Below are 21,101 nucleotides of genomic sequence, written 5' to 3' on the forward strand. Positions count from 1 at the left end.
TACCAAGTTCAAATCGGATGGTCGATGGATGCAAAAGTCAAAAGCTATTGAATGAGAAAGTCACTACTCGCGGACCACAATTCAAAAGTACCAAGTTCAAATCGGATGGTCGATGGATGCAAAAGTCAAAAGCTATTGAATGAGAAAGTCACTACTCGCGGACCACAATTCAAAAGTACCAAGTTTAAATCGGATGGTCGATGGATGCAAAAGTCAAAAGCTATTGAATGACAAAGTCACTACTCGCGGACCTCAATTCAAAAGTACCAAGTTCAAATCGGATGGTCGATGGATGCGAAAGTCAAAAGCTATTGAATGACAAAGTCACTACTCGCGGACCTCAATTCAAAAGTACCAAGTGCAAATCGGATGGTCGATGGATGCAAAAGTCAAAAGCTGTTGAATGACAAAGTCACTACTCGCGGACCACAATTCAAAAGTACCAAGTTCAAATCGGATGGTCGATGGATGCAAAAGTCAAAAGCTATTGAATGACAAAGTCACTACTCGCGGACCACAATTCAAAAGTACCAAGTTCAAATCGGATGGTCGATGGATGTGAAAGTCAAAAGCTATTGAATGACAAAGTCACTACTCGCGGACCACAATTCAAAAGTACCAAGTTCAAATCGGATGGTCGATGGATGCAAAAGTCAAAAGCTATTGAATGAGAAAGTCACTACTCGCGGACCACAATTCAAAAGTACCAAGTTCAAATCGGATGGTCGATGGATGTGAAAGTCAAAAGCTATTGAATGACAAAGTCACTACTCGCGGACCACAATTCAAAAGTACCAAGTTCAAATCGGATGGTCGATGGATGCAAAAGTCAAAAGCTATTGAATGAGAAAGTCACTACTCGCGGACCACAATTCAAAAGTACCAAGTTTAAATCGGATGGTCGATGGATGCAAAAGTCAAAAGCTATTGAATGACAAAGTCACTACTCGCGGACCACAATTCAAAAGTACCAAGTTCAAATCGGATGGTCGATGGATGTGAAAGTCAAAAGCTATTGAATGACAAAGTCACTACTCGCGGACCACAATTCAAAAGTACCAAGTTCAAATCGGATGGTCGATGGATGCAAAAGTCAAAAGCTATTGAATGAGAAAGTCACTACTCGCCGACCTCAATTCAAAAGTACCAAGTTCAAGTTCAATGGTCGATGGATGCGAAAGTCAAAAGCGATTGAATGACAAAGTCACTACTCGCGAACCACAATTCAAAAGCATCAAGTTTAAGTCGGATGGTCGATGGATGCAAAAGTCAAAAGCTATTGAATGACAAAGTCACTACTCGCGGACCACAATTCAAAAGTACCAAGTTCAAATCGGATGGTCGATGGATGTGAAAGTCAAAAGCTGTTGAATGACAAAGTCACTACTCGCGGACCACAATTCAAAAGTACCAAGTTCAAGTTCAATGGTCGATGGATGCGAAAGTCAAAAGCGATTGAATGACAAAGTCACTACTCGCGGACCACAATTCAAAAGTACCAAGTTTAAATCGGATGGTCGATGGATGCAAAAGTCAAAAGCTATTGAATGACAAAGTCACTACTCGCGGACCACAATTCAAAAGTACCAAGTTCAAGTCGGATGGTCGATGGATGTGAAAGTCAAAAGCTGTTGAATGACAAAGTCACTACTCGCGGACCACAATTCAAAAGTACCAAGTTCAAGTTCAATGGTCGATGGATGCGAAAGTCAAAAGCGATTGAATGACAAAGTCACTACTCGCGGACCACAATTCAAAAGCATCAAGTTTAAGTCGGATGGTCGATGGATGTGAAAGTCAAAAGCTATTGAATGACAAAGTCACTACTCGCGGACCACAATTCAAAAGTACCAAGTTCAAATCGGATGGTCGATGGATGCAAAAGTCAAAAGCTATTGAATGAGAAAGTCACTACTCGCGGACCACAATTCAAAAGTACCAAGTTTAAATCGGATGGTCGATGGATGCAAAAGTCAAAAGCTATTGAATGACAAAGTCACTACTCGCGGACCACAATTCAAAAGTACCAAGTTCAAATCGGATGGTCGATGGATGTGAAAGTCAAAAGCTATTGAATGACAAAGTCACTACTCGCGGACCACAATTCAAAAGTACCAAGTTCAAATCGGATGGTCGATGGATGCAAAAGTCAAAAGCTATTGAATGAGAAAGTCACTACTCGCGGACCACAATTCAAAAGTACCAAGTTCAAGTTCAATGGTCGATGGATGCGAAAGTCAAAAGCGATTGAATGACAAAGTCACTACTCGCGGACCACAATTCAAAAGCATCAAGTTTAAGTCGGATGGTCGATGGATGCGAAAGTTAAAAGCTATTGAATGACACAGTCACTACTCGCGGACCTCAATTCAAAAGTACCAAGTTCAAATCGGATGGTCGATGGATGCGAAAGTCAAAAGCTAGTGAATGACAAAGTCACTACTCGCGGACCACAATTCAAAAGTACCAAGTTCAAATCGGATGGTCGATGGATGCGAAAGTCAAAAGCTAGTGAATGACAAAGTCACTACTCGCGGACCTAAGTTCAAAAAGTCCAAGTTCAAATCGGATGGTCGATGGATGTGAAAGTCAAAAGCTATTGAATGACAAAGTCACTACTCGCGGACCTCAATTCCAAAGTACCAAGTTCAAATCGGATGGTCGATGGATGCAAAAGTCAAAAGCTATTGAATGACAAAGTCACTACTCGCGGACCACAATTCAAAAGTACCAAGTTCAAATCGGATGGTCGATGGATGCAAAAGTCAAAAGCTATTGAATGACAAAGTCACTACTCGCGGACCTCAATTCAAAAGTACCAAGTTTAAATCGGATGGTCGATGGATGCAAAAGTCAAAAGCTATTGAATGACACAGTCACTACTCGCGGACCACAATTCAAAAGTACCAACTTCAAATCGGATGGTCGATGGATGCAAAAGTCAAAAGCTATTGAATGAGAAAGTCACTACTCGCGGACCACAATTCAAAAGTACCAAGTTTAAATCGGATGGTCGATGGATGCAAAAGTCAAAAGCTATTGAATGACAAAGTCACTACTCGCGGACCACAATTCAAAAGTACCAAGTTCAAATCGGATGGTCGATGGATGTGAAAGTCAAAAGCTATTGAATGACAAAGTCACTACTCGCGGACCACAATTCAAAAGTACCAAGTTCAAATCGGATGGTCGATGGATGCAAAAGTCTAAAGCTATTGAATGAGAAAGTCACTACTCGCGGACCACAATTCAAAAGTACCAAGTTCAAGTTCAATGGTCGATGGATGCGAAAGTCAAAAGCGATTGAATGACAAAGTCACTACTCGCGGACCACAATTCAAAAGCATCAAGTTTAAGTCGGATGGTCGATGGATGCGAAATTAAAAAGCTATTGAATGACACAGTCACTACTCGCGGACCACAATTCAAAAGTACCAAGTTCAAGTTCAATGGTCGATGGATGCGAAAGTCAAAAGCTATTGAATGACAAAGTCACTACTCGCGGACCACAATTCAAAAGTACCAAGTTCAAATCGGATGGTCGATGGATGCGAAAGTCAAAAGCTAGTGAATGACAAAGTCACTACTCGCGGACCACAATTCAAAAGTACCAAGTTCAAATCGGATGGTCTATGGATGCAAAAGTCAAAAGCTATTGAATGACAAAGTCACTACTCGCGGACCTCAATTCAAAAGTACCAAGTTTAAATCGGATGGTCGATGGATGCAAAAGTCAAAAGCTATTGAATGAGAAAGTCACTACTCGCGGACCACAATTCAAAAGTACCAAGTTCAAATCGGATGGTCGATGGATGCGAAAGTCAAAAGCTTTGGAATGACAAAGTCACTATTCGCGGACCTCAATTCAAAAGTACCAAGTTCAAATCGGATGGTCAATGGATGTGAAAGTCAAAAGCTATTGAATGACAAAGTCACTACTCGCGGACCTCAATTCAAAAGTACCAAGTTCAAATCGGATGGTCGATGGATGTGAAAGTCAAAAGCTATTGAATGACAAAGTCACTACTCGCGGACCTCAATTCCAAAGTACCAAGTTCAAATCGGATGGTCGATGGATGCAAAAGTCAAAAGCTATTGAATGACAAAGTCACTACTCGCGGACCACAATTCAAAAGTACCAAGTTCAAATCGGATGGTCTATGGATGCAAAAGTCAAAAGCTATTGAATGACAAAGTCACTACTCGCGGACCTCAATTCAAAAGTACCAAGTTTAAATCGGATGGTCGATGGATGCAAAAGTCAAAAGCTATTGAATGAGAAAGTCACTACTCGCGGACCACAATTCAAAAGTACCAAGTTCAAATCGGATGGTCGATGGATGCGAAAGTCAAAAGCTTTGGAATGACAAAGTCACTATTCGCGGACCTCAATTCAAAAGTACCAAGTTCAAATCGGATGGTCAATGGATGTGAAAGTCAAAAGCTATTGAATGACAAAGTCACTACTCGCGGACCTCAATTCAAAAGTACCAAGTTCAAATCGGATGGTCGATGGATGCGAAAGTCAAAAGCTATTGAATGACAAAGTCACTACTCGCGGACCTCAATTCAAAAGTACCAAGTGCAAATCGGATGGTCGATGGATGCAAAAGTCAAAAGCTGTTGAATGACAAAGTCACTACTCGCGGACCACAATTCAAAAGTACCAAGTTCAAATCGGATGGTCGATGGATGCAAAAGTCAAAAGCTATTGAATGACAAAGTCACTACTCGCGGACCACAATTCAAAAGTACCAAGTTCAAATCGGATGGTCGATGGATGTGAAAGTCAAAAGCTATTGAATGACAAAGTCACTACTCGCGGACCACAATTCAAAAGTACCAAGTTCAAATCGGATGGTCGATGGATGCAAAAGTCAAAAGCTATTGAATGAGAAAGTCACTACTCGCGGACCACAATTCAAAAGTACCAAGTTCAAATCGGATGGTCGATGGATGTGAAAGTCAAAAGCTATTGAATGACAAAGTCACTACTCGCGGACCACAATTCAAAAGTACCAAGTTCAAATCGGATGGTCGATGGATGCAAAAGTCAAAAGCTATTGAATGAGAAAGTCACTACTCGCGGACCACAATTCAAAAGTACCAAGTTTAAATCGGATGGTCGATGGATGCAAAAGTCAAAAGCTATTGAATGACAAAGTCACTACTCGCGGACCACAATTCAAAAGTACCAAGTTCAAATCGGATGGTCGATGGATGTGAAAGTCAAAAGCTATTGAATGACAAAGTCACTACTCGCGGACCACAATTCAAAAGTACCAAGTTCAAATCGGATGGTCGATGGATGCAAAAGTCAAAAGCTATTGAATGAGAAAGTCACTACTCGCCGACCTCAATTCAAAAGTACCAAGTTCAAGTTCAATGGTCGATGGATGCGAAAGTCAAAAGCGATTGAATGACAAAGTCACTACTCGCGAACCACAATTCAAAAGCATCAAGTTTAAGTCGGATGGTCGATGGATGCAAAAGTCAAAAGCTATTGAATGACAAAGTCACTACTCGCGGACCACAATTCAAAAGTACCAAGTTCAAATCGGATGGTCGATGGATGTGAAAGTCAAAAGCTGTTGAATGACAAAGTCACTACTCGCGGACCACAATTCAAAAGTACCAAGTTCAAGTTCAATGGTCGATGGATGCGAAAGTCAAAAGCGATTGAATGACAAAGTCACTACTCGCGGACCACAATTCAAAAGTACCAAGTTTAAATCGGATGGTCGATGGATGCAAAAGTCAAAAGCTATTGAATGACAAAGTCACTACTCGCGGACCACAATTCAAAAGTACCAAGTTCAAGTCGGATGGTCGATGGATGTGAAAGTCAAAAGCTGTTGAATGACAAAGTCACTACTCGCGGACCACAATTCAAAAGTACCAAGTTCAAGTTCAATGGTCGATGGATGCGAAAGTCAAAAGCGATTGAATGACAAAGTCACTACTCGCGGACCACAATTCAAAAGCATCAAGTTTAAGTCGGATGGTCGATGGATGTGAAAGTCAAAAGCTATTGAATGACAAAGTCACTACTCGCGGACCACAATTCAAAAGTACCAAGTTCAAATCGGATGGTCGATGGATGCAAAAGTCAAAAGCTATTGAATGAGAAAGTCACTACTCGCGGACCACAATTCAAAAGTACCAAGTTTAAATCGGATGGTCGATGGATGCAAAAGTCAAAAGCTATTGAATGACAAAGTCACTACTCGCGGACCACAATTCAAAAGTACCAAGTTCAAATCGGATGGTCGATGGATGTGAAAGTCAAAAGCTATTGAATGACAAAGTCACTACTCGCGGACCACAATTCAAAAGTACCAAGTTCAAATCGGATGGTCGATGGATGCAAAAGTCAAAAGCTATTGAATGAGAAAGTCACTACTCGCGGACCACAATTCAAAAGTACCAAGTTCAAGTTCAATGGTCGATGGATGCGAAAGTCAAAAGCGATTGAATGACAAAGTCACTACTCGCGGACCACAATTCAAAAGCATCAAGTTTAAGTCGGATGGTCGATGGATGCGAAAGTTAAAAGCTATTGAATGACACAGTCACTACTCGCGGACCTCAATTCAAAAGTACCAAGTTCAAATCGGATGGTCGATGGATGCGAAAGTCAAAAGCTAGTGAATGACAAAGTCACTACTCGCGGACCACAATTCAAAAGTACCAAGTTCAAATCGGATGGTCGATGGATGCGAAAGTCAAAAGCTAGTGAATGACAAAGTCACTACTCGCGGACCTAAGTTCAAAAAGTCCAAGTTCAAATCGGATGGTCGATGGATGTGAAAGTCAAAAGCTATTGAATGACAAAGTCACTACTCGCGGACCTCAATTCCAAAGTACCAAGTTCAAATCGGATGGTCGATGGATGCAAAAGTCAAAAGCTATTGAATGTGTTTAGGATTTGCCAATTGGGAATTATGGCATGAATTATAGCAGCTAATAGTATTAGTGACAAACGAAAAATCATAAAAAGGATTAATAAAGAGGACTCTTCGACAAGCACTCATTGGGCTCAGACGTGGTTTCGCGATCCGAAATTCGAGCTATTGAACATGGTCCTTCGAACCGGATAATTTGATATTGAAGAATTGTATTGAATTTGTAAGAGTGGTTATTTCGGAAAGTTTCGCGAACGTCTGTAGCCGTTGTTGGATATGGCAGTACTGTCGAAGGCGTCTCGCGAGCGAGTTGCACTATAGGCGCCAGGAATATTTGGCCTGAGTATTTCGTGTTTGAGCAGTTTAGGTGAAGGTGTTAACTGCGGTTATTGCTCGCTACCATACGGAATCGTGTGTCACAGATAAGTAATCGAAATTCTGCGGGACACACAATAACGTGGACAGTGTGATTGAGTGCGTGCCAGCGACGCTATCGTGCTTGGGCTAGGTTTTCGTGTAAGTTGGCAGTGTGTTGGTGTGTAAAGGTTGATCGTATCGCATCGTATTGGAACATTCTGTGCGCTATCCACGGTCTGCAAAGTGAGGTTCGTGTAATTTTATCGGTTCGAACCGTCATGGAATCGTAAGTGCAACAGTGGAGGATCACGATCGGGTGAATGACCAAGGTGACGCCACTAAGATCGACCGTTGAACTTTCAACTAGTTACAACTACTATCGTGCTGAGTGATAGCGTCGGTAATCAGTGTACGTAGCGTAACTCGCGTGAGCTACTCGTTTTTAGCAGGTGCCAATAGTGTTGCTAAGCAGTTGGACATCAGTGTTAGTTTACCGCGCGGCACGGGTAACTCAGTAAGGTGTAACTCAATAAGGAGATCGCTAGTGAGTGCCGATAGCGTCATTTTTACGACATCACACCATCGCTGCTAGAAGGCGCGCAAATTGTAAAAAATAAAATGGCGACCAAGGAAAAAAAGATTCTGCAACAGCTAACGCGTACTTACAACGATCGAGCGAGTATTATACAAGGTTTCGTTAATTTCATCACGAAGTACGATGCATTAGTGCATAGTGTAGAAATAGAGACACGGTTACAAGGTTTAGAAGATGCAAAGTTGGCGTTTGAAGTGGCTCGAGATAAGCTTCTGGTCGAGAATGATGATTGTGATTCGGAGCAATTGCGAATTGATCGTGAGTTATTCTACCAGCAGTACTACCAAGTGAAGGGTTTTTTGAACAACAAAATGGCCGAGGAGAATATTACACGTCTGGACACGAGTGTCCGATTCGGTGGGAACAGTACCTTGTCGCAAACATTACACGGAGCGTCGCGAGTGAGATTGCCAAAGATGGAATTACCGACATTCAGTGGTGAAATAACGCAATGGCTCACTTACAAAGACAGGTTTACATCGATGGTGCATGATGTCGCCGATTTGTCTGACGTGTTAAAGCTCCAGTATTTGTTAGCGTCACTGAAGGGGGAAGCAGCGCAGCAGTTTGACCATGTGCAGTTGATCGACGGCAATTATGCCAGCACATGGAAGGCCCTAACGGATCGCTATGATAATTCCAAGGTGACCAGGCGAGAGTACTTCAAGGCGTTAGTGCACCTGGAGCCGATGACGTCGGATAGCGTATCAGAGCTTACGCGTGTTGTTAACGAGATCAAGCGTCTGGTTAGAGGAATGGAACGTCTTAAGGAACCAATCACTCACTGGGATACACCACTAGTCGCATTGACCATGCTGAAGCTGGATAAGCAGCAGTTGCTGGAGTGGGAGAGGGCGTCAGCCGATGCGACGGAAGACAAGTACAAGATGATGATAGAATTCCTCGAGAAGCAGACGAAGATGTTCAACAACGTTTCGAGTCATAGTATCAGAGTTATCATCACGAAATCGGCAAGTAATACGAAAAGTGCAACTTCTAATAATGTGTCTTCTAGTCTTCCAGGTAAACTATCTGGAAAGGCACTTGGGCGTATCAGTCAGCCGAGAGGTTCACAAGCGGTCGCAATGGCATGTACGGCAGAAGCTCGAGGAGAAAATATGGCTAGGTGTTCACTATGTAGCGAAAATCACCCCTTGGCAAGTTGTTCGAAGTTCGAGGAAATGTCTCTAGATGATCGACAGCGAGTTATAGCATCGGACACCTTGTGCTTCAACTGTTTAAAGGGAAACCATCGTGCTCGGTTTTGCAGAAGCAGAGAAAGATGCAAGATTTGCAAGGGACGACATCACGTTTTAATGTGCAGAAAACCATCGGAATCACAGCTGAACAGTAATAGCCACGGTATCCATCAAGAAGGTCGATTGACAAGGGGCAAGGATCAAGTCACCATGATCAATGCCATGGCCCGAGGTGATACCAAGAAAAGTATGGTGTGGCTGTCTACAGTGCAAGTACTAATTAGTAACTCCTGGGGAGTAGAAGTTCCTGTAAGAGCACTGCTCGACCAAGGTTCGCAGTGTAACTTCATCTCGGAAGCAGTGGCGCAACAGTTAAGGCTGAAGAAAAGGCGGGTGCAGAGACCACTTTCTGGTGTTGGAGCGGCAGTGTTCAACGTGGAAACCTTGGTGTCGGTAGACGTTAAATCTCGTAACTCATCGTATGCAGCGTGTTTGGAGTGTTTGGTGCTTCCGAAGGTTACGGCGAGATTCCCAGCGCAATACATCGATATCAAAGGGTGGAAAATTCCAGAAGACTTGCCGCTAGCAGATCCAGGGTTCAACCAGCCAGAGAAGATAGACCTACTGATTGGTGCAGAAATATTCGGAGAGTTGTTACAACAAGGACAACTAAGATTGGCACCACATCTACCCATGCTTTTAGAAACGAAACTTGGCTGGATAATTAGTGGACGTGAAGTATGTAAGGGTTCCATCGAGTCTTCGGTTACACTAGCTAATTGCGTATTATCGGAAGAAAATCTAAATGCAGCCATGGAACAACTAGTAATGCTCGAAAACATACCGGAGGAAAGAGTTCAGTCCAGCGAAGAGGAAGCTATGGAACAGTGGTATCTACACACGACCACACGAGAGAAAACTGGACGTTATGTAGTCGAACTCCCCAAGATACCTCAGTACGAGGAAAGGCTAGGTGATTCCATGCAAGGTGCCGTAAAACGATTTGCATCAATAGAAAGGCGTTTGGCACGAGACAACAGACTCAAGGAGCAATATAGCGAGTTCATGGAAGAATACCTTCGACTGGGTCACATGACCGAAGTTTCATCCGCTGAGAAGGAGCATATGGAGGGAAGTCGTTATTATCTACCTCATCATGCGGTGTTGAAACAAGCGAGCACAACTACAAAGTGCCGCGTGGTATTTGATGCCTCGCATAAGACCAGCACGGGAACATCATTGAATGACATCCTTCTTAACGGTCCGCAGCTACAAGATGATATTGTATCAATTCTTCTTCGTTTTAGGATGAGAAGAATAGGGGTTGTTGCCGATGTGGAAAAAATGTACAGGCAGGTTCTAGTGTCACCGGCAGACAGAAATCTACAATGCATCCTCTGGCGCAAAGAAGGGTCGGAAAACGTCTCAACTTTCCAATTGAACACCATAACGTACGGAACGGCCTGCGCTCCTTATTTGGCCATTCGAACATTGCGGAAAATATTCGAAGATCACGAAGAAAGCCATCCGAAGGCTATGTGTTGGTACAACGACTTTTACGTCGACGATCTTCTTAGTGGTGCTGATACAGAAGAAGAAGTTCAACAGATTCGGAGTCAGCTGGTTGAGATGCTTGGTAGCGCTGGCTTCAGAATTCGAAAATGGGCTTCGAATGAGGCAAATGCCTTGAAAGATGTTCCGAAAGAAGACCTAGCTGTGAGCGAAGAAGTGAATATTGAAGGAGCAGGTGTTGGCACGTTAGGACTGGTGTGGAAGCCAAATCTCGATGTCTTCAGCATTCGGGTACCGGTTATAGATACATCCAAGCCGATTACGAAACGGAACGTGCTGAGCAACCTGGCCAAGATGTATGATCCTCTTGGATTTTTAGATCCGATCAAGATGAAAGGGAAACTACTGATGCAAACCCTATGGACACTGAAGGAGCCTAATGGAAGAACGTGGTCGTGGGATGCAGAACTACCAGAGAAGATCCAATCAGAGTACAGTGTATTCTCCGGCAAGTTGAACCTGTTGGATGGCATTGTCGTTCCACGGTACCCGAAGTTGGGCACCAATTGGCAATATCACATTTTTTGTGATGCTTCCGAGCGAGGCTACGGTGCGTGTGTCTACATTCGAAGCGGCTCAGTTACGAAAGGATTCAATATCAGTTTGATCATATCAAAGTCGAAGGTGGCACCGTTATCGAAAAAACTGGTGATCGCGAGGTTGGAGTTGTGCGGAGCACTTTTGGCGAGTCGGTTGTATCAGTTCATTCGTAATGCACAGCTGCAAGAAGCACCATGTTTCATCTGGACGGATTCGATGACCACTTGGCACTGGATAAATGGGTCCCCGCATACCTGGAAGACGTTTGTGGCCAATAGAGTAGCTAAGATCCAGACCCTGACAAAGCATTGCGTTTGGCGACATGTGCCTGGGTTGCAGAATCCAGCTGACCTCGTGTCACGAGGTTGTGATCCAGATGATTTCTGCAAGAACTCGCTGTGGTGGTCGGGGCCAGAATGGTTGGCACTAAATGAAGAAAATTGGCCGGACCCACCTGAGACAGGAGCATCACCGGAGATAGTTACAATAGCGATTGAAGAGGAGCGAGCTGCAGCCAGTGCATCAACTGAGTCGTCAGAAAAGAAGAAAATGTTTAGTGAACATTTGTTCAAGCGAATATCGTCGTACACTACTCTATGTCGAGTTGTAGCATATTGTATGAGATTTGGGACGGCGATGAAATCGAAACGAAAGCAGCTTTCTACGAGTCTGTCAACGGAGGAGATATTAAATGCTGAAATTCGCATAAGTCGGTTGGCTCAAGTGGAAGTATTTTCGGAAGAGATAAAGCAGTTGCGAAAGGGTGATCGAGTACCTGGAAAGTCACCATTATCAACGCTTGCCACTTATCTGGACGACCATGGTTTAGTACGAGTGAAGGGGAGGCTGGATAATTCATCATTGAGCGACTGGACGAAACATCCGATAGTTATCCCGAAGACGCATCAGCTATCAGAACTGTTAGTGCAACACTATCATCGAAAGTTACTGCATGCAGCACCGCAGTTAACAGCCATCGCACTTCGTCAACGTTTTTGGGTGCTTGGCGCGAGAACGACTATTAGGAAGGTGTGCCGTGAGTGTGTGATATGCTTCAAGGCCAAGCCATCGAGTGTTGTTCAACCAATGGCACAATTACCAGCAGAAAGGGTCATGAAGGCTCGACCTTTTTCAATATCTGGTGTGGACTATTGTGGGCCTGTCTTCATCAAAGGAAGTCATCGGAAGGCAGCACCAATTAAGGCCTTCATCGCAGTTTTTGTATGTTTCGTCACCAAGGCGGTACATCTAGAGTTGGTTTCAAACCTCAGCACAGAAGCATTCTTAGCGGCTTTAAGGAGATTTGTCGCGAGGAGAGGACTAGTGTCGGAGATGCATTCGGACAACGGAACCAATTTTAAGGGTGCCGCAAACGAGTTAAACGCCCTTTATAAACTATTACAGTCGTCTCAATTTCAGAATTCGGTACAAGAGTGGAGCAGCTCGAGTCGTATCACCTGGCGAGTTATTCCTCCTCGTGCTCCGCATTTCGGTGGACTGTGGGAAGCAGCGGTACGTTCAATGAAGCTTCATCTTAAACGTGTACTTGGAGACACATCGCTGACGTACGAGGACATGACGACTTTGCTGACTGAAATAGAGGGATGTTTGAATTCGCGACCGATCACGCCGATGTCCGACGATCCTGCGGACCTAGAAGCGCTAACCCCAGGGCACTTCTTAACTGGATCAAACATGCAGCAGCTACCAAACCTCGACATGAAGGACGTCCCAGAAAATCGTTTGAATCATTGGCGAGCCACGCAACAACGCGCTCAACATTTCTGGAACCGATGGCATAAGGAGTATTTGCAACAACTGAATGCGAGGACAAAGTGGAATGGGATTGCTACAGAGCTTAAACCAGGAATGATGGTAATAGTCCGGGAAGATAACGTGGCGCCATCAAAATGGCCGTTAGCTAGAATTACAGATGTACATCCCGGAAAGGATAATGTAGTGCGAGTAGTATCATTACGAACGGCTCAATCAGATCATGTAAGAAGACCTGCAACAAAAATATGTATTGTACCAATTGAAGCAGGCAAAAAGGAAATCGAGAGCAACAGTTAAGATGCAGAAAATTTAAGATAATTGCATGAACTAGTGAAATAAGCAGAACAGAAGATAATTGAACTTGCATGAATATTAATCAATGAACTTATAGAAGTAGATAAAAATAAGATTTTTATGGTGGTCGGGATGTTTAGGATTTGCCAATTGGGAATTATGGCATGAATTATAGCAGCTAATAGTATTAGTGACAAACGAAAAATCATAAAAAGGATTAATAAAGAGGACTCTTCGACAAGCACTCATTGGGCTCAGACGTGGTTTCGCGATCCGAAATTCGAGCTATTGAACAGAATGACAAAGTCACTACTCGCGGACCACAATTCAAAAGTACCAAGTTCAAATCGGATGGTCGATGGATGCAAAAGTCAAAAGCTATTGAATGACAAAGTCACTACTCGCGGACCTCAATTCAAAAGTACCAAGTTTAAATCGGATGGTCGATGGATGCAAAAGTCAAAAGCTATTGAATGACACAGTCACTACTCGCGGACCACAATTCAAAAGTACCAAGTTCAAATCGGATGGTCGATGGATGCAAAAGTCAAAAGCTATTGAATGAGAAAGTCACTACTCGCGGACCACAATTCAAAAGTACCAAGTTTAAATCGGATGGTCGATGGATGCAAAAGTCAAAAGCTATTGAATGACAAAGTCACTACTCGCGGACCACAATTCAAAAGTACCAAGTTCAAATCGGATGGTCGATGGATGTGAAAGTCAAAAGCTATTGAATGACAAAGTCACTACTCGCGGACCACAATTCAAAAGTACCAAGTTCAAATCGGATGGTCGATGGATGCAAAAGTCTAAAGCTATTGAATGAGAAAGTCACTACTCGCGGACCACAATTCAAAAGTACCAAGTTCAAGTTCAATGGTCGATGGATGCGAAAGTCAAAAGCGATTGAATGACAAAGTCACTACTCGCGGACCACAATTCAAAAGCATCAAGTTTAAGTCGGATGGTCGATGGATGCGAAAGTTAAAAGCTATTGAATGACACAGTCACTACTCGCGGACCACAATTCAAAAGTACCAAGTTCAAGTTCAATGGTCGATGGATGCGAAAGTCAAAAGCTATTGAATGACAAAGTCACTACTCGCGGACCACAATTCAAAAGTACCAAGTTCAAATCGGATGGTCGATGGATGCGAAAGTCAAAAGCTAGTGAATGACAAAGTCACTACTCGCGGACCTAAGTTCAAAAAGTCCAAGTTCAAATCGGATGGTCGATGGATGTGAAAGTCAAAAGCTATTGAATGACAAAGTCACTACTCGCGGACCTCAATTCCAAAGTACCAAGTTCAAATCGGATGGTCGATGGATGCAAAAGTCAAAAGCTATTGAATGACAAAGTCACTACTCGCGGACCACAATTCAAAAGTACCAAGTTCAAATCGGATGGTCTATGGATGCAAAAGTCAAAAGCTATTGAATGACAAAGTCACTACTCGCGGACCTCAATTCAAAAGTACCAAGTTTAAATCGGATGGTCGATGGATGCAAAAGTCAAAAGCTATTGAATGACAAAGTCACTACTCGCGGACCTCAATTCAAAAGTACCAAGTGCAAATCGGATGGTCGATGGATGCAAAAGTCAAAAGCTGTTGAATGACAAAGTCACTACTCGCGGAAAACAATTCAAAAGTACCAAGTTCAAATCGGATGGTCGATGGATGCAAAAGTCAAAAGCTATTGAATGACAAAGTCACTACTCGCGGACCACAATTCAAAAGTACCAAGTTCAAATCGGATGGTCGATGGATGTGAAAGTCAAAAGCTATTGAATGACAAAGTCACTACTCGCGGACCACAATTCAAAAGTACCAAGTTCAAATCGGATGGTCGATGGATGCAAAAGTCAAAAGCTATTGAATGAGAAAGTCACTACTCGCGGACCACAATTCAAAAGTACCAAGTTCAAATCGGATGGTCGATGGATGTGAAAGTCAAAAGCTATTGAATGACAAAGTCACTACTCGCGGACCACAATTCAAAAGTACCAAGTTCAAATCGGATGGTCGATGGATGCAAAAGTCAAAAGCTATTGAATGAGAAAGTCACTACTCGCGGACCACAATTCAAAAGTACCAAGTTTAAATCGGATGGTCGATGGATGCAAAAGTCAAAAGCTATTGAATGACAAAGTCACTACTCGCGGACCACAATTCAAAAGTACCAAGTTCAAATCGGATGGTCGATGGATGTGAAAGTCAAAAGCTATTGAATGACAAAGTCACTACTCGCGGACCACAATTCAAAAGTACCAAGTTCAAATCGGATGGTCGATGGATGCAAAAGTCAAAAGCTATTGAATGAGAAAGTCACTACTCGCGGACCACAATTCAAAAGTACCAAGTTCAAGTTCAATGGTCGATGGATGCGAAAGTCAAAAGCGATTGAATGACAAAGTCACTACTCGCGGACCACAATTCAAAAGCATCAAGTTTAAGTCGGATGGTCGATGGATGCGAAAGTTAAAAGCTATTGAATGACACAGTCACTACTCGCGGACCTCAATTCAAAAGCATCAAGTTCAAGTTGGATGGTCGATGGATGCGAAAGTCAAAAGCTATTGAATGACAAAGTCACTACTCGCGGACCTCAATTCCAAAGTACCAAGTTCAAATCGGATGGTCGATGGATGCGAAAGTCAAAAGCTATTGAATGACAAAGTCACTACTCGCGGACCACAATTCAAAAGTACCAAGTTCAAATCGGATGGTCGATGGATGCGAAAGTCAAAAGCTATTGAATGACAAAGTCACTACTCGCGGACCTAAGTTCAAAAAGTCCAAGTTCAAATCGGATGGTCGATGGATGTGAAAGTCAAAAGCTATTGAATGACAAAGTCACTACTCGCGGACCTCAATTCAAAAGTACCAAGTTCAAGTCGGATGGTCGATGGATGCGAAAGTCAAAAGCTATTGAATGACAAAGTCACTACTCGCGGAAATCAATTCAAAAGTACCAAGTTCAAATCGGATGGTCGATGGATGCGAAAGTCAAAAGCTATTGAATGACATAGTCACTACTCGCGGACCACAATTTAAAAGTACCAAGTTCAAATCGGATGGTCGATGGATGCGAAAGTCAAAAGCTATTGAATGACAAAGTCACTACTCGCGGACCACAATTCAAAAGTACCAAGTTCAAGTTGAATGGTCGATGGAAGTGAAAGTCAAAAGCTATTGAATGACAAAGTCACTACTCGCGGAACTCAATTCAAAAGTACCAAGTTCAAATCGGATGGTCGAGGGATGCGAAAGTCAAAAGCTATTGAATGACAAAGTCACTACTCGCGGACCACAATTCAAAAGTACCAAGTTCAAATCGGATGGTCGATGGAAGTGAAAGTCAAAAGCTATTGAATGACAAAGTCACTACTCGCGGACCTCAATTCAAAAGTACCAAGTTCAAATCGGATGGTCGATGGAAGTGAAAGTCAAAAGCTATTGAATGAAAAAGTCACTACTCGCGGACCTCAATTCAAAAGTACCAAGTTCAAATCGGATGGTCGATGGATGCGAAAGTCAAAAGCTATTGCATGACAAAGTCACTACTCGCGGACCACAATTCAAAAGTACCAAGTTCAAGTTGAATGGTCGATGGAAGTGAAAGTCAAAAGTTATTGAATGACAAAGTCACTACTCGCGGACCACAATTCAAAAGTACCAAGTTCAAATCGGATGGTCGATGGATGCAAAAGTCAAAAGCTATTGAATGACAAAGTCACTACTGCGAAAGTCAAAAGCTATTGAATGACAAAGTCACTACTCGCGGACCACAATTCAAAAGTACCAAGTTCAAATCGGATGGTCGATGGAAGTGAAAGTCAAAAGCTATTGAATGACAAAGTCACTACTCGCGGACCTCATTTCAAAAGTACCAAGTTCAAGTTGAATGTTCGATGGATGCGAAAGTCAAAAGCTATTGAATGACAAAGTCACTACTCGCGGACCACAATTCAAAAGTACCAAGTTCAAGTTGAATGGTCGATGGATGCGAAAGTCAAAAGCTATTGAATGACAAAGTCACTACTCGCGGACCACAATTCAAAAGTACCAAGTTCAAATCGGATGGTCGATGGATGCAAAAGTCAAAAGCTATTGAATGACAAAGTCACTACTGCGAAAGTCAAAAGCTATTGAATGACAAAGTCACTACTCGCGGACCTCATTTCAAAAGTACCAAGTTCAAGTTGAATGTTCGATGGATGCGAAAGTCAAAAGCTATTGAATGACAAAGTCACTACTCGCGGACCACAATTCAAAAGTACCAAATTCAAGTTGAATGGTCGATGGAAGTGAAAGTCAAAAGCTATTGAATGACAAAGTCACTACTCGCGGAACTCAATTCAAAAGTACCAAGTTCAAATCGGATGGTCGAGGGATGCGAAAGTCAAAAGCTATTGAATGACAAAGTCACTACTCGCGGACCACAATTCAAAAGTACCAAGTTCAAATCGGATGGTCGATGGAAGTGAAAGTCAAAAGCTATTGAATGACAAAGTCACTACTCGCGGACCTCAATTCAAAAGTACCAAGTTCAAATCGGATGGTCGATGGAAGTGAAAGTCAAAAGCTATTGAATGACAAAGTCACTACTCGCGGACCTCAATTCAAAAGTACCAAGTTCAAATCGGATGGTCGATGGATGCGAAAGTCAAAAGCTATTGCATGACAAAGTCACTACTCGCGGACCTCAATTCAAAAGTACCAAGTTCAAATCGGATGGTCGATGGAAGTGAAAGTCAAAAGTTATTGAATGACAAAGTCACTACTCGCGGACCACAATTCAAAAGTACCAAGTTCAAATCGGATGGTCGATGGATGCAAAAGTCAAAAGCTATTGAATGACAAAGTCACTACTGCGAAAGTCAAAAGCTATTGAATGACAAAGTCACTACTCGCGGACCACAATTCAAAAGTACCAAGTTCAAATCGGATGGTCGATGGAAGTGAAAGTCAAAAGCTATTGAATGACAAAGTCACTACTCGCGGACCTCATTTCAAAAGTACCAAGTTCAAGTTGAATGTTCGATGGATGCGAAAGTCAAAAGCTATTGAATGACAAAGTCACTACTCGCGGACCACAATTCAAAAGTACCAAGTTCAAGTTGAATGGTCGATGGATGCGAAAGTCAAAAGCTATTGAATGACAAAGTCACTACTCGCGGACCACAATTCAAAAGTACCAAGTTCAAATCGGATGGTCGATGGAAGTGAAAGTCAAAAGCTATTGAATGACAAAGTCACTACTCGCGGACCACAATTCAAAAGTACCAAGTTCAAATCGGATGGTCGAGGGATGCGAAAGTCAAAAGCTATTGAATGACAAAGTCACTACTCGCGGACCACAATTCAAAAGTACCAAGTTCAAATCGGATGGTCGATGGATGCAAAAGTCAAAAGCTATTGAATGACAAAGTTACTACTGCGAAAGTCAAAAGCTATTGAATGACAAAGTCACTACTCGCGGACCACAATTCAAAAGTACCAAGTTCAAATCGGATGGTCGATGGAAGTGAAAGTCAAAATCTATTGAATGACAAAGTCACTACTCGCGGACCTCTTTTCAAAAGTACCAAGTTCAAATCGGATGGTCGATGGATGCGAAAGTCAAAAGCTATTGAATGACAAAGTCACTACTCGCGGAACTCAATTCAAAAGTACCAAGTTCAAGTTGAATGGTCGATGGATGCGAAAGTCAAAAGCTATTGAATGACAAAGTCACTACTCGCGGAACTCAATTCAAAAGTACCAAGTTCAAATCGGATGGTCGATGGATGTGAAAGTCAAAAGCTATTGAATGACAAAGTCACTACTCGCGGACCTCAATTCAAAAGTACCAAGTTCAAATCGGATGGTCGATGGATGCGAAAGTCAAAAGCTATTGAATGACAAAGTCACTACTCGCGGACCACAATTCAAAAGTACCAAGTTCAAATCGGATGGTCGATGGATGTGAAAGTCAAAAGCTATTGAATTGCAAAGTCACTACTCGCGGACCTCAATTCAAAAGTACCAAGTTCAAATTGGATGGTCGAGGGATGCGAAAGTCAAAAGCTATTGAATGACAAAGTCACTACTCGCGGACCACAATTCAAAAGTACCAAGTTCAAATCGGATGGTCGATGGATGCGAAAGTCAAAAGCTATTGAATGACAAAGTCACTACTCGCGGAACTCAATTCAAAAGTACCAAGTTCAAATTGGATGGTCGATGGATGTGAAAGTCAAAAGCTATTGAATGACAAAGTCACTACTCGCGGACCACAATTCAAAAGTACCAAGTTCAAATCGGATGGTCGATGGATGTGAAAGTCAAAAGCTATTGAATTGCAAAGTCACTACTCGCGGACCTCAATTCAAAAGTACCAAGTTCAAATTGGATGGTCGAGGGATGCGAAAGTCAAAAGCTATTGAATGACAAAGTCACTACTCGCGGACCTCAAATCAAAAGTACCAAGTTCAAATCGAATGGTCGATGGATGCAAAAGTCAAAAGCTATTGAATGACAAAGTCACTACTCGTTGACCTCAATTCAAAAGTTCCAAGTTCAAATCGGATGGTCGATGGATGTGAAAGTCAAAAGCTAGTGAATGAAAAAGTCACTACTCGCGGACCTCAATTCAAAAGTTCCAAGTTCAAGTTGAATGGTCGATGGATGCGAAAGTCAAAAGCTATTGAATGACAAAGTCCCTACACGCGGACCTCAATTCAAAAGTACCAAGTTCAAATCGGATGGTCGATGGAAGCGAAAGTCAAAAGCTATTGAATGACAAAGTCACTGCTCGCGAACCTCAATTCAAAAGTACCAAGTTCAAATCGGATGGTCGATGGATGCGAAAGTCAAAAGCTATTGAATGACAAAGTCACTACTCGCGGACCTCAATTCCAAAGTACCAAGTTCAAGTCGGATGGTCGATGGATGCGAAAGTCAAAAGCTATTGAATGACAAAGTCACTACTGCGAAAGTCAAAAGCTATTGAATGACAAAGTCACTACTCGCGGACCACAATTCAAAAGTACCAAGTTCAAATCGGATGGTCGATGGATGTGAAAGTCAAAAGCTATTGAATTGCAAAGTCACTACTCGCGGACCTCAATTCAAAAGTACCAAGTTCAAATTGGATGGTCGAGGGATGCGAAAGTCAAAAGCTATTGAATGACAAAGTCACTACTCGCGGACCACAATTCAAAAGTACCAAGTTCAAATCGGATGGTCGATGGATGCGAAAGTCAAAAGCTATTGAATGACAAAGTCACTACTCGCGGAACTCAATTCAAAAGTACCAAGTTCAAATTGGATGGTCGATGGATGTGAAAGTCAAAAGCTATTGAATGACAAAGTCACTACTCGCGGACCACAATTCAAAAGTACCAAGTTCAAATCGGATGGTCGATGGATGTGAAAGTCAAAAGCTATTGAATTGCAAAGTCACTACTCGCGGACCTCAATTCAAAAGTACCAAGTTCAAATTGGATGGTCGAGGGATGCGAAAGTCAAAAGCTATTGAATGACAAAGTCACTACTCGCGGACCTCAAATCAAAAGTACCAAGTTCAAATCGAATGGTCGATGGATGCAAAAGTCAAAAGCTATTGAATGACAAAGTCACTACTCGTTGACCTCAATTCAAAAGTTCCAAGTTCAAATCGGATGGTCGATGGATGTGAAAGTCAAAAGCTAGTGAATGAAAAAGTCACTACTCGCGGACCTCAATTCAAAAGTTCCAAGTTCAAGTTGAATGGTCGATGGATGCGAAAGTCAAAAGCTATTGAATGACAAAGTCCCTACACGCGGACCTCAATTCAAAAGTACCAAGTTCAAATCGGATGGTCGATGGAAGCGAA

At 42.6% G+C, this 21,101-nt stretch overlaps 1 protein-coding gene and 1 pseudogene across 1 annotated transcript; one reads left to right on the top strand and one right to left on the bottom strand.

The window, feature by feature from the left end:
* The window catches only part of LOC128309252 (uncharacterized), a 171,638-nt pseudogene extending 163,812 nt beyond the window's left edge, over positions 1 to 7,826 (bottom strand).
* Positions 7,827 to 7,880: 54 nt separating this feature from the next.
* On the top strand, positions 7,881 to 12,693 carry LOC128309253 (uncharacterized). Its single transcript, XM_053045626.1, has 4 exons — positions 7,881 to 8,828; positions 8,881 to 8,994; positions 9,201 to 12,088; positions 12,588 to 12,693. The coding sequence occupies exons 1-4, from the start codon at positions 7,881 to 7,883 to the stop codon at positions 12,691 to 12,693; spliced, it is 4,056 nt and encodes a 1,351-aa protein (XP_052901586.1).
* Positions 12,694 to 21,101: the final 8,408 nt, after the last annotated feature.

The sequence above is a fragment of the Anopheles moucheti genome, unplaced genomic scaffold (genome assembly GCF_943734755.1).
Source record: "Anopheles moucheti unplaced genomic scaffold, idAnoMoucSN_F20_07 U1, whole genome shotgun sequence".
Taxonomy (NCBI): domain Eukaryota; kingdom Metazoa; phylum Arthropoda; class Insecta; order Diptera; family Culicidae; genus Anopheles; species Anopheles moucheti.

Coding starts and splice junctions, on each gene's coding strand:
- LOC128309253 (XM_053045626.1), top strand. CDS start 7,881: ATGGCGACCAAGGAAAAAAAGATTCTGCAACAGCTAACGCGTACTTAC. Junction 8,829..8,880: donor GAGTTATCATCACGAAATCG/GCAAGTAATACG, acceptor CTAGTCTTCCAG/GTAAACTATCTGGAAAGGCA. Junction 12,089..12,587: donor ACGCATCAGCTATCAGAACT/GTTAGTGCAACA, acceptor TCTCAATTTCAG/AATTCGGTACAAGAGTGGAG.